General features: G+C 41.0%; 1 protein-coding gene across 1 annotated transcript in view; it reads left to right on the plus strand.

Moving 5' to 3' along the window:
• Positions 1 to 2,815, plus strand: part of LOC124041245 (E3 ubiquitin-protein ligase NEURL1-like) — a 53,191-nt gene extending 50,376 nt beyond the window's left edge. Inside the window, exon 6 of the mRNA XM_046358608.1 lies at positions 141 to 2,815. Coding sequence (XP_046214564.1) covers positions 141 to 385 — 245 coding nt within the window. The 3' untranslated portion in view covers positions 386 to 2,815. The remainder of the gene's footprint in view (positions 1 to 140) is intronic.
• The last annotated feature ends 10,910 nt before the right edge of the window (positions 2,816 to 13,725 follow it).

The following is a 13,725-nucleotide window of genomic DNA, read 5'->3' on the forward strand; positions in this document are numbered from 1 at the left end:
GTGTACATAGAAGAGAACATTCCAGAGCAGATACAGTATAGATAGTCAGAAATTGAAAAACTATTCCTGAGTACAGTTTCCAAGTTATACTGTATGCAAATGATCCACCAAACTCTAAAACCTATTCCATTGTCTCCCAGGTACGAGCCCCAGCTCGCCATTCTCCAGCCACTCAGAATCCCCCACCTTCCCATCATGCTCTGGCTCGTGGAGTGACGAGTGCACCATCTGCTATGAGAACGTGGTGGACACAGTGCTGTACGCCTGTGGTCACATGTGTCTCTGCTATGCCTGTGGCCTCAAACTGAAGAAGATGGCCAATGCCAGCTGCCCGATCTGCAGGAGGACAATCAAAGACATTATAAAGACCTACCGGAGCACGTAGGATCTGCCTGGCTGTGTAACATCAAGGCTCATTCATCAAAGAAACCATTGAGACGTATTGGAGCATGTACGTTTGGCCTGACTGTCTCAATATTGCTCAGCAACATTATGAGATTCAGCATCATGCAGTTGGACCAAAGATATCAGAAAAACATGTTGGGATATGAATACATTGTAAAGATTAACAGGAAGAGGTAATGCTGGCCTCCAGTGTGTCACTGTGGCCCAGATACTGGATTGGGTTCAGCCACCATGGAGCTGGACTTAACCAGGAGGGATCTGGCTCACTCTCTGCAGAACAATCATCATTCATTCCACTGATGTTTCAGAGACATGAATCTCTCCAGAGCCTTGAAGGCAGCAAGGGGAATTATCTATCTATGGTTTTTATCAGCACCCTGGACCTATCATTCAGAATGTTGCAGTTATAAATGTATTGTACAGCACATCATTCAATATCATGAAAGATGGAGAATTGTGTCTGTTAAGGCTGTGAGAGTCATTGAATTTTGGATAACGGTATTTGGCCAGCCAAATGACCGCGGTCACCATAATGACAAATTTAGACTGACATTTTATCCACCGCCCATGATTGCATGTGCTCTCACATAATTGAATGAATTGAACGGGCTTCGCCATTCATGTCATTGATGACATAATAGGTGGACGGGCAGCCATTGTGAGTGTACCAATAGGAGCAAAGCAGGAAGTAAAATATGTGCTGTGATTTGTTGATTCAACTGAACTGACATTACATGAGCCACATCAGTTAACATAATTTAAATGAACATTCTGCATTACCATGAAAATTATTGCATCCCAATACCAGGCAGTCATTGCGAGTAGTGTAACCATGAGTTCACCAGTCAAATTGCCAGGGTTTAAGGTTACAAGCCCATTATATTCCTTCCATGTCTATGTGTCCTGCTGCTGCATTGTGGGGGGTGTTGCCTAGGCAACCAAAGACTAATTTGCTTGTTTCAGCAAGTTGTTAAGAGTCCACGTTACATCCGAAACGGACTGAACCGCATGAATGCCCTTCCGTCCCATTTTCAGTCAGCAGTTCGTTATGACAGTTTTTTTTATTTTCATAACGGTCTTCATACATAACTGTCAGTTATACAGTAATTGTGGCAGCCCTAGTGTCTGTACAATTCATTTCCATCTGTGACGCTCTGAATGTTCCGCCTGGTTGAATAATAACGTTACCCTTTGGACAAGTGACTCATGAATGAAGAGGACATGCAGTTTTTAGTTTGTTTGGTTGGAGAAGAAAGTGAAAGACATTGCCATGAATAAGGGATGGTGTAATCAGAGGAAGTATTTTACCCGTGAAAAGTAAGGAATATAGTAATTAGCTATGTGCCTATGTTGCATGAATAATCCATTACATGCATTCTCTACCCAGTCTCAAAGACACTGTAGGGAAGATCACATGCAGGCAAAAATGTGAGAATACAGTCAGCTGGTCACCATAGAATGTTATAGATTCAAGATGGATATAAATCTATGTGGATAGAGCAGGGGTGTCAAACTCATTTTGCCCCCGCGGGGCCGCATTCGGTTTTCATCAAGGTCCGGATGGCTCCACTGAAAATGTGTTATTTCCTTACCATCAAAATGGACAAATTGTCTTTTGGAATTTTCAATGCTCCTTGACTGCCTAGCTTTAATTTAGATGATTATTAGCGAACTGGACACAGTAAAAAAAAACTGTATGAATATAGATTCATTATCATTTATACACAGTTTTGATTTGTTATATTGAGTTTGTCCTGTCCGTCTGTCCCCCCCCCCCCCCCCCAACATGTTTTGTTACTCAAACCACCTGCGGGCTGGATTGGATCCCCCATGGGCTGTATGTTTGACATCCCTGGGATAGAGGATGTTCTGTGTATAGTGGGGGAGACGTGACCATAGACTTCGTTCCACAGTGTAGGGGCACTTTGGTCCTGTGTGTGTGTCTGCACAATGTTCAGTGCACAGAAACCCTTAGCAAAGACGCAACATATATACGCAACATATATCAAAGCTCTAACTGTCTGAAGGGTCGTAAAATGCTGACTCTATTGTATACAGCCATCTTCCTGACTATCTTCTATCTCTGGTTAATTATTGTGCCATTTCCTGGGTGTATTGGAAGTAATCGCAGGTTGAAGTTTATTGGGATGAGTCTTGTCCTTCAGGCAGAACTGAGCGATTTCCACGAGATGGGAAAACTCCAAAGTCAAAATGGTCTATACTGTAAAAATTCATGAACACAAAACTGTGACCCACCACCTTGTAAAAAATTGTATATCATATACTGCAGTTGAGGAACAATGGGAAAGTAATTGTGCTTTGAAAGTCGATGAACTTGTAACCCCACTTTTGAGAAAATAGCCTTAGAATGTTTTGGTACACCTACTGGAGAGCACAAGCATTTCGCTACACTCGCATTAACATCTGCTAACCATGTGTATGTGACAAATAAAATTTGATTTGATTTCGATTTGATTTGATTTGAGCTCTTCTATGTCTACACCCATTCAGCATCGTTCACACACTCCTAAGCCTTAGCCCCACCCATCTCTTTAAAGATTCACGTGTGAGGCTGTGCTAAACAGAGTGAGTAAGGTTGTGTAGTAAAGAACCAAAGATTAAGACTAAAAGTATAGAAAGTAGTAATCAAATCAAATCACATTTTATTGGTCACATACACGTGTTAAGCAGATGTTATTGCGGATATAGCGAAATGCTTGTGTTTCTAGCTCCGACAGTGCAGTAATATCTAACAAGTAATATCTAACAATTTCACAACATATACTCAAATCACACAAATCTAAGTAAAGTAATGATGAATTGTGAATATATACACAACCGTTCAAAAGTTTGTGGTTACTTGTATTTGAAAGAAAAGCTATATTTTTGTCCATTAGTATAACATCAAATTGGTCAGAAATACAGTGATTACATTGTTGATGTTGTAAATGACTATTGTAGCTGGAAACAGCTGATTTTTAAAAATGGAATATCTACATAGGCGTACAGAGGCCCATTATCAGCAACCGCTGCACCACTCGGGAGCAAAAATAGGAATATTAAAATGACTTTCTGACTAAATTAAAAACGTATAATATCTGAAAATGTAGCTAGACTCTTACCCTTATACATGGATGAACGCTTCTCCCACACTGTCATGGATTTCATGGTTGCCCTTAGTTTGAAGATGTAATCCAGAGACAGGGGTTTTATACAACAGCCTTCTGTGTTCTCTTTTCAACTCCCACCGCATTTGCAATCAACTTCTGTGACAACAACACTGTTGATCTCCATTTTTTCCCCATCACTGTCATCATATTTTTACCGAAATCAGGGATTTCCTCATTGTCTGATTAATTTTCAGAGTCAGCATGGCATGATTGTTCTCCAGAAAGTACTGCATCACAACTTTTTCCCGTTGATCTTTGTCAATAGTTTTATGTTATCCAAAGTTACTCCTTGGCACCCCTGTTATCCAAGGTACTGTACTTTACTGTTCTAATGATTGTTTTAAATACAAAACCATGCTTGAGCTTCTTTCTCTGTTACTGTAAGGTTGCATGCGTCCATCAATATTGTTATGGTAAGGGTAACCTCGTCCCCAGAATAATTGCAAAAGAGCCGGCTGGTGGACAATATTATAGTAAAGGAAAAAGGACATTTCTCCACTGTTCTCCGATGTCGATTAAGGCAGCCCCCCACACCTCTGATTCAGAGGGGTTGAGTAAAATGCTGAAGACATATTTCAGTTAAATGCATTCAGTTGTACAACTGACTAGGTATCCCCCTTTCACTCTTTCAGTGAGAAATTCCCTGTGTGATATATATAATGCTTTCATGCTTTGTGTTTTTGCTGTTTACACAGGAAACTGTAAACATCTGTGTCATCACATGTGTGGAAGTCGTGGATCTAGCTAGCTGATTATTGTTGCACAGTGTGTGAGCTTTAGACTTGAAGTGCTGCTTTCTGTATTTTAGGCAAATCCTTTTAACAAACTAATCTTTTAAGTTTTCATAATACAGTGTTTTTAATCTAAAATGTTTTAAAGACAACAATGGTCATGTATAGAGGAAAAACAAGCCATTTTTCTGGTTCATCAAAAAATGTACATTTTCTTAAAGAATGTGTTGGTTCATGGTGTCAACATGTTCCATCTCATCCCTCTGTTACGGAAACTGATCAAGATTGAATATGATAGAAGAGTATATTCTTGTGTTGCCTTTTGGAGAAGGGAACTTTGATCAGTTACAACACTGTAAAATGTTCAGGCAAATGAATATTCAGGTGAATATTTACCCCATTTCACTCCTACATGGGAATGAAGACTTGCGTAAATTACACATCCCATCTATGTGCTGTTAATAGACACTGTCTAAATAACACAAGTCCCCCGATGTCATTGTATTGCATAATACTGGAATTATATTGGCTTGAGAAGTGGTCCGCTTTGATTTTTCTAGTGATTCAGGTTTTCTGAACACGTTAGTACATACAGAGATCAACCATGGAGACATTTTAACAGAGAAAAAGTATGATAATGATATTGTGTTGTACAGTACGATCATTATTTATTTTGTCAATCATATTATTAATTATTATGTTTGTTTTATATATTGTACAGGATGTCAAAAATAACAAATAAATGTAGAGGTCTTGTCAATTGTTTCATTTCCAGAGGTAAAATAAAAAAAGTTAACCTACTGTACAGTGTGGGTTGAAATATGATTTTAGCCAAAAAGTTCTTCCCCAAAGACACTAGTTTTAGTCCTCTCCAATTTTACGAATGTTCAATCTTATATTGCAACATGTGTTGTACTGAAACATGGACAAAATGCACTCTCTCACACAATCTCTTCATCCCTTTATTTTATATTCAATATCTACAACCGTAAAATGGGACCAAATATTTACAGTCCAGACACAGCCATATGAGACAGGGTAGAAGTATTGATTTTTGAAGCAGAAATCAAGTCATTGTTTGTTCTTTCTATTTTCAATTGATCATTTTGTCAAAAAATCCCTCTGTGTGTACAATAATTATTAAGATACTTTTCTGAGTTGCAACATCATGTTCACTGTGTGAGTCAGATGGACATGACTTTCAATAAAGTTTAAGCGGTGTTAAAAAGCTAAATGCCTGGAACTACTTAACTTTTGTTACTGAACTCTAATTTGCCTAAGCTGTACACAGATATGCATGGAATAATATGCATCATAACCTGTTATAACTAGCAATGTCAGTTTGTCAACTTACTGGTCAGGGTTATTACCTGCTGAGGTTGGCAAGTCCATTAGTGGACAAGTTGCACTGAACAAAAATATAAATGCAACATGCAACAATTTCAAAGATTTTACTGAGTTACAGTTCATGTAAGGAAATCACTCAATTGAAATAAATTAATTAGGCCCTAATCTATGTATTTCACATGACTGGGAATACAGTCTGTACGCCGACAGAGATGGCCGCCTCGCTTCGCGTTCCTAGGAAACTATGCAGTATTTTGTTTTTTTACGTGTTATTTCTTACATTGGTACCCCAGGTAATCTTAGGTTTCATTACATACAGTCGGGAGGAACTACTGAATATAAGAGTAATGTCAACTCACCATCATTACGACCAGGAATACGCCTTTCCCAAAGTGGATCCTGTGTTTTGCCTTCCACCCAGGACAATGTATCGGATCCCAGCCGGCGAACCTAAACAATGTCGCCAGAAAAGGGGCAAACGAAGTGGTCTTCTGGTCAGGCTTCGGAGACGGGCACATCGCGCACCACACCCTAGCATACTACTCGCCAATGTCCAGTCTCTTGACAACAAGGTTGATGAAACCTGAACAAGGGTAGCATTCCAGAGAGACATCAGAGACTGTAACGTTCTTTGCTTCACGGAAACATGGCTCACTCGAGACACGCTATCGGAGTCGGTGCAGCCAGCTGGTTTCTTCACGCATCGCGCCGACAGAAACAAGCATCTTTCTGGTAAGAAGATGGGCGGGGGATATGCCTTATGATTAACGAGACGTGGTGTGATCATAACAACATACAGGAACTCAAGTCCTTCTGTTCACCTGACCTAGAATTCCTCACAATCAAATGTTGACCGCATTATCTACCAAGAGAATTCTCTTCGATTATAATCACAGCCGTATATATTCCCCCCCAAGCAGACACATATATGGCCCTGAAATAACTTTATTTGACTCTATGTAAACTGGAAACCACATATCCTGAGGCTGTATTCATTGTAGCTGGGGATTTTAACAGGGCTAATCTGAAAGACTCCCTAAATTCTATCAGCATATCGATTGTGCAACCAGGGCTGGTAAAACCCTGGATCATTGTTATTCTAACTTCCATGACGCATATAAGGCCCTCCCCCGCCCTCCTTTCGGAAAAGATGACCACGACTCCATTTTGTTGCTCCTAGCCTATAGACAGAGACTAAAACAGGAAGCTCCCGCGCTCAGGTCTGTTCAATGCTGGTCCGACCAATCTGATTCCACGCTTCAAGACTGCTTCAAGGCTGCTTCGATCATGTGGATTGGGATATGTTCCGCATTGCGTCCAACAACAACATTGACAAATACACTGATTCGGTGAGCGAGTTCATTGGAAAGTGCATTGGCGATGTCGTACCCACAGCAACTGTTAAAACATTCCCAAACCATAAACCGTGGATTGATGGCAGCATTTGCATGAAACTGAAAGCGTGAACCACTGCTTTTAACCAGGGCAAGGTGACCGGAAACATGACTGAATACAAACAGTGTAGCTATTCCCTCCGCAAGGCAATCAAACAAGCTAAGCGTCAGTATAGAGACGCAATTCAATGGCTCAGACACAAGAGGTATGTGGCAGGGCCTACAGTGAATCACGGATTACAAAAAGAAAACCAGCCGCGTCGCGGACCAGGATGTCTTGCTCCCAGACAGACTAACTAACTTCTTTGCTCGCTTTGAGGACAATACAGTGCCACTGACACGGTCCGCTACCAAAACCTGAGGACACTCCTTCACTGCAGCCGACGTGAGTAAAACATTTAAACGTGTTAACCCTCGCAAGGCTGCAGGCCCAGACGGCATCCCCAGCGGCATCCTCAGAGCATGCACAGACCAGGTGGCTGGTGTGTTTACGGACAAATTAAATCAATCCTTATCCCAGTCTGCTGTTCCCACATGCTTCAAGAGGGCCACCATTGTTCCTGTTCCCAAGAAATCTAAGGTAACTGAGCTAAACGACTACCGCCCCGTTGCACTCACTTCCGTCATCATGAAGTTCTTTGAGAGACTAGTCAAGGATCATATCACCTCCCCCCTATCTGACACCCTAGACCCACTCCAATTTGCTTACCTCCCCAATAGGTCCACAGACGACACAATCGCAACCACACTGCACACTGCCCTAACCCATCTGGACAAGAGGAATATCTATGTGAGACTGCTGTTCATCGACTAGAGCTCAGCATTTAACACCATAGTACCCTCCAAAAATGTCCCTGGTTCCCTGGGTCTTGACCCCACCCTGTGCAACTGGGTACTGGACTTCCTGACGGGCCGCCCCCAGGTAGTGAGGGTAGGTAACATCTCCACCCCGCTGATCCTCAACACTGGGGCTCCACAAGGGTGCATTCTGAGCCCTCTCCTGTACTCCATGTTCACCCACGACTGCGTGGCCATGCCCGCCTCCAACTCAATCATCACGTTTGCGGACGACACTACAGTGGTAGGCTTGATTACCAACAACGACGAGACGGCCTACAGGGAGGAGGTGAGGGCCCTCGGAGTGTGGTGTCAGGAAAATAACCTCTCATTCAACGTCAAAAAAACAACGGAGATGATCGTGGACTTCAGGAAACAGCAGAGGGAGCACCCCCTATCCACATCCACGGGACAGTAGTGGAGAGGTTAGTAAGTTATAAGTTCCTCGGCGTACACATCACGGACAAACTGAGTTGGTCCACCCACACAGACAGCGTTGTGAAGAAGGCGCAGCAGTGCGTCTTCAACCTGAGGAGGCTGAAGAAATTCGGCTTGTCACCAAAAGCACTCACAAACTTCTACAGATGCACAATCGAGAGCATCCTGGCGGGCTGTATCACCGCCTGGTACGGCAACTGCTCCGCCCACAACCGTAAGGCTCTCCAGAGGGTAGTGAGGTCTGTACAATGCATCACCGGGGGCAAACTACCTGCCCTCCAGGACACCTACACCACCCGTTGTCACAGGAAGGCCATAGATATCATCAAGGATAACAACCACCCACACCACTGCCTGTTCACCCCGCTATCATCCAGAAGGCGAGGTCAGTACAGGTGCATCAAAGCAGGGACTGAGAGACTGAAAAACAGCTTCTATCTCAAGGCCATCAGACTGTTAAACAGCCATCACTAACATTGAGTGACTGCTGCCAACATACTGACTCAACTCCAGTCACTTTAATAATGGAAATTGATGTAAAAAATGTATCACTAGCCACTTTAAACAATGCCACTTAATATAATGTTTACATACCCTACATTACTCATCTCATATGTATATACTGTACTCTATACCATCTACTGCATCTTGCCTATGCCATTCTGTACCCTCACTCATTCATATATCTTTATGTACATATTCTTTATCCCTTTACACTTGTGTGTATAAGGTAGTTGTTGTGGAATTGTTAGGTTAGATTACTCGTTGGTTATTACTGCATTGGCATAACTAGAAGCACAAGCATTTCGCTACACTCGCATTAACATCTGCTAACCATGTGTATGTGACAAATAACATTTGATTTGATTTGAGATATGAATCTGTTAGTCACATACCTTAAAAAAAGTAGTTGCGAGGATCAGAAAAAACAGTCCGTATCGGGTGTGACCACCATTTGACTCAGGCAGCGTGACACATCTCCTTCGCATAGACTTGATCAGGCTGTTAATTGTGGCCTGTGGAATGTTGTCCCACTCATCTTCAACGTATGTGTGACGTTGCTGGATATTGTCAGGAACTGGAACACGCTTTCGTACACGTCAATCCAGAGCATCCCAAACTGCTCATGTCTGGTGAGTATACAGGCCATGGAAGAACTGGGACATTTTCAGCTTCCAGGAATTGTGTACAGATCCTTGCGACATGCGGCCATGCATTATCATGTTGAAATTAGGTGACGGCGGTGGATGAATGGCAAGACATTTACATTACATTTAAGTCATTTAGCAGACGCTCTTATCCAGAGCGACTTACAAATTGGTGCATTCACCTTATGACATCCAGTGGAACAGTCACTTTACAATAGTGCATCTAAATCTTAAAGGGGGGGGGGGGTGAGAGGGATTACTTATCCTATCCTAGGTATTCCTTAAGACAACGGGCCTCAGGATCTCATCACGGTATTTTTGTGTATCAATAAATTGCAAGTGTGCTCGTTTGTCCATAGCTTATGCCTGCCCATACCATAACCCAACCTCCATCATGGGGCACTCTGTTCACAATGTTGACATCAGGAAACCACTTGCCCATGTGTCGCCATACACACTGTCTACCATGTGTCTGGTACAGTTGAACCTGGGATTCATCGCTGAAGAGCACACTTCTCTGGCGTGCCACTGGCCATCGAAAGTGAGCATTTGCCAACTAATGTCGGTTACGACGCCAAACTGCAGTCAGGTCAAGACCCTGGTGAGAACGATGAGCATGCAGATGAGCTTCCCCAGACGATTACTGACAGTTTGTGCAGAAATTCTTTGCTTGTGCAAACCCACAGTTTCATCGGTTGTCCGGTCTCAGACGATCCCGTAGGTGAACAATGCCTGATATGGAGGTCCTGGGCTGGGGTGGTTACCTGTGGTCTGCAGTTGTGATACCGGATGGGCATACTGCAAAATTCTCTAAAAGTACATTGGATGCGGCTTATGGTAGAGAAATGTAATTAAAATGAGCTGGAAACAGCTCTGGTAGACATGCCTGCAGTCAGCCTGTCAATTGCACGCTCCCTCAAAACTTGAAACATCTGGCACATTTTAGAGTGATCTTTTATTGTCCCCAGCACGAGTTGGTCTGCTGAGAGTTATCCGTCAGGTGTCATATACTTTTGTTTGATCCAGACAGGCCTACTGATTTGCTCAGTCATCTGTTTGATTATTTTGTAATGATTATGCCTTTATAATCAGCTTCTTGATATGTCCCACCTGTCAGGTGTATGGATTATCTTAGCAAAGGAGAAATGCTCACTAACGGGGATGTAAACAAATTTGAAAGGAATATGCTTTTTGGGTGTACAATTTCTGAGATCTTTTATTTCAGCCGATGAAACAGGGGACCAACACTTTACATGTTGCGTTTATATTTTTGTTCAGTGTAGATATGACTATACAAAGCTGAGTTCATTACTGCTGGTAATATCTCTAATTTTACAGTCCCTTCAGAAACTATTCACACCCCTTGAGTTTTTCTACATTTTGTTGTGTTACAGCCTGAATTTAAATAAATGTAGGTTTTTGGTCTCTGGCCTACACACAATACCCCATAATGTTACAAATGAATACAACATTTAAAGCTGAAGTGTCTTGAGTCAATACGTATTCAACCCCTTTGTTATGGCAAACCTAAATAAGTTCAGGAGTAGAAATGTGCTTAACAAGTCACATAATAAGTTGCATGGACTCACTCTGTGTGCAACAATAGTGTTTAACATGATTTTTGAATGAGTACCTCATGTCTGTACCCCACACATACAATTATATAAGGTCCCTTAGTTGAGCAGTGAATTTCAGACACAGATTCAACCACAATGACCAGGGAGATTTTCCAATGCGTCTCAAAGAAAGGCACCTGTTGGTAGATGGGTAAAAAATAAAATATCCCTTTGAGAATGGTGAAGTTATTAATTACACTTTGGATGGTGTATCAATACACCCAGTACAAAACAAAGATGCAGGTGTCCTTCCTAACTCAGTTGCCGGAGAGGAAAGAAACCGCTCAGGGATTTCACCATGAGGCCAATAATGGAGACTTTAAAACAGTTACAGAGTTCAATGGCTGTGATTGGAGAGAACTGAGGATGGATCAACAACATTGTAGTTACTCCACAATATTAACCTAATTGACTAATTGATGGAAAAGAAGTACAGAGGCTTCCTTCTTGTTTTGCAACAAGGCAGTAAAGTAATACTGTAAAAAATGTGGCAAAGCAATTCACTTTTTGTCCTGAATAGAAAGTTTTACGTTTGGGGCAAATCCAATTCAACACATTACTGAGTACCATTCTCCATATTTTCAAGCATAGAGGTGGCTGCATCGTGTTATGGATATGATTGTAATCATTAAGTGGCACTATGCAGAAATCACTCTGCCATTTCCTAGTTGCTAAAATTCGAATAGTTCAGTTTATGTGAAAAAATAAGCAAGTATAGTCTAGAGAATCATTATACCATCTAAATCGCTGTGAAATATCTTTAACATAACCCAAAATATTTTACTTTCAGCTGATTGAAGCTGGTGTACAAAACCGAAAGTAAAAGATGCAAAAACTAAACTGGGAAGCACAGAAATAGCGCACATACAGAAGAACAGTTCTACCGCTTCTTAGACTTGCTTTCAATGATAATGTGAATGTGCTCGGGTTGCCCAAAAATTTACATATTGCAGCTTTAAGGACGGGAGTGTTTCAGCATAAAACAGAAACAGAATGAAGTTAAGTACAGGCAAATTCTTAGAGAAAAACCTATTTTAGTTTGCTTTCCACCAAACACTGGGAAATGAATTCACCTTTCAGCAGGACAATAACCTTAAACAAAAGGCCAAATCTACACTGGAGTTGCTTACCAAGAAGACAATGAATTTTCCTGAATGGCCGAGTTACAGTTTTGACGTAAATCTGCTTGAAAATCTATGGCGATATCTGAAAATGGTTTTCAAGCAATGATCAACAACCACTGAGAGAGCTTTACGAATTTTGAAAGTAATAATGGGAAAATGTTGCACAATCCAGGTTTGGAAAGCTCTTAGAGACTTACCAGAGAGACTCACAGCTCAATCAAGCTGGTCGACATTCTCGTTGGCACCAAAAGTTTAAAAGGGTTGTTGGGGTCAGAATGCGGTCGAACCATCAAATAATTGTCTTACACGTTATGTTTACAGAATTTCCATGTGGGCGAGGATATTGGAAATTGAATCAAAGCCTATTGGATGACAACTTGTTTTTAACCAGGACAGAAGAATTTATGACAGATTTTTTCCGACATAAAATAGGTACAGCAGATCCCCTTACTGTACAGGACACTTTTAAATGTGCCTTTAGAGGCAATGCATTCAATAATTCAAACAAAAGCAATTTAGGTCAAAAGAGTTCATATTAGAGGGTCTAACAGTACAGATAGATAGCAATACAAACTGTACCATAGAGGCACCAAATAAGTTAGAGGAAAAACAAAATATTTTGAAAGCGGAAGCAAAGTACTTTAAGTTTATGTTTTCATTTCAGTCTCCTCAACTCCACTAACCAAGTGAATTGCAAGGATGTTTTATTCATTGTAAAATTAACAGCTGTACAGAAAGACTCATGTGAAGGTAAAATTACAGAGGAACTTGTTGATGCAATTAAAGCCTTTATGTCCGGGAAAACTCCAGGGCTGTATGGCATACCAGTTGAGGTATGTCAGACCTTTTCCAATGTACTCAAAAACCGTTATTTGAATGTTTTAACCACTCCTACAAAAAGGGTAGATTATCAGATACTCAACAAGAAGGTGTTATGTCACTATTACTGAACCAGGACCCAGGTGGTAAATATAAAGTTATTGTCCATAAAAAAACTGACAGCCTTTTATACTTCAGTGTCAGATATTATTCATCCTAATAAGACAGATTTCTTACATGGACGATGCATTGGAGATAATATAAGACAAGTACTGGAAATAATAGAACATTATGAAGAATCTGTGAAACCAGGCCTGGTATTCATGGCTGACTTTGAAAAGGCCTTTGATAAAGCATGACTGGAATTTATATATACATCTTAATGCCTGGAATATTTTTATTTGGGAGAATCTCTTATAAAATGGGTTAAAGATATGTATAGTAACAATAGGTGTAAAATAATAAATAATGGCTACTTCTCAAAAAGTATTAAACTGTCAAGAAAAGTAAAACAAGGTTGTCCAATATTGGCATATCTATTTATTATGGCCATCGAAATGTTAGCTATTGAAATCAGACCCAACAATAATATCAATGGGATCTAGGGATTAAAAACAATGTACGCTGATGATTCATGCATTTTATTAATCCACAATTTGTATCCCTCCATAGCCTCATAGAGGATCTAGATCATTT

Source organism: Oncorhynchus gorbuscha, linkage group LG08 (genome assembly GCF_021184085.1).
Source record: "Oncorhynchus gorbuscha isolate QuinsamMale2020 ecotype Even-year linkage group LG08, OgorEven_v1.0, whole genome shotgun sequence".
Classification (NCBI taxonomy): Eukaryota; Metazoa; Chordata; class Actinopteri; order Salmoniformes; family Salmonidae; genus Oncorhynchus; species Oncorhynchus gorbuscha.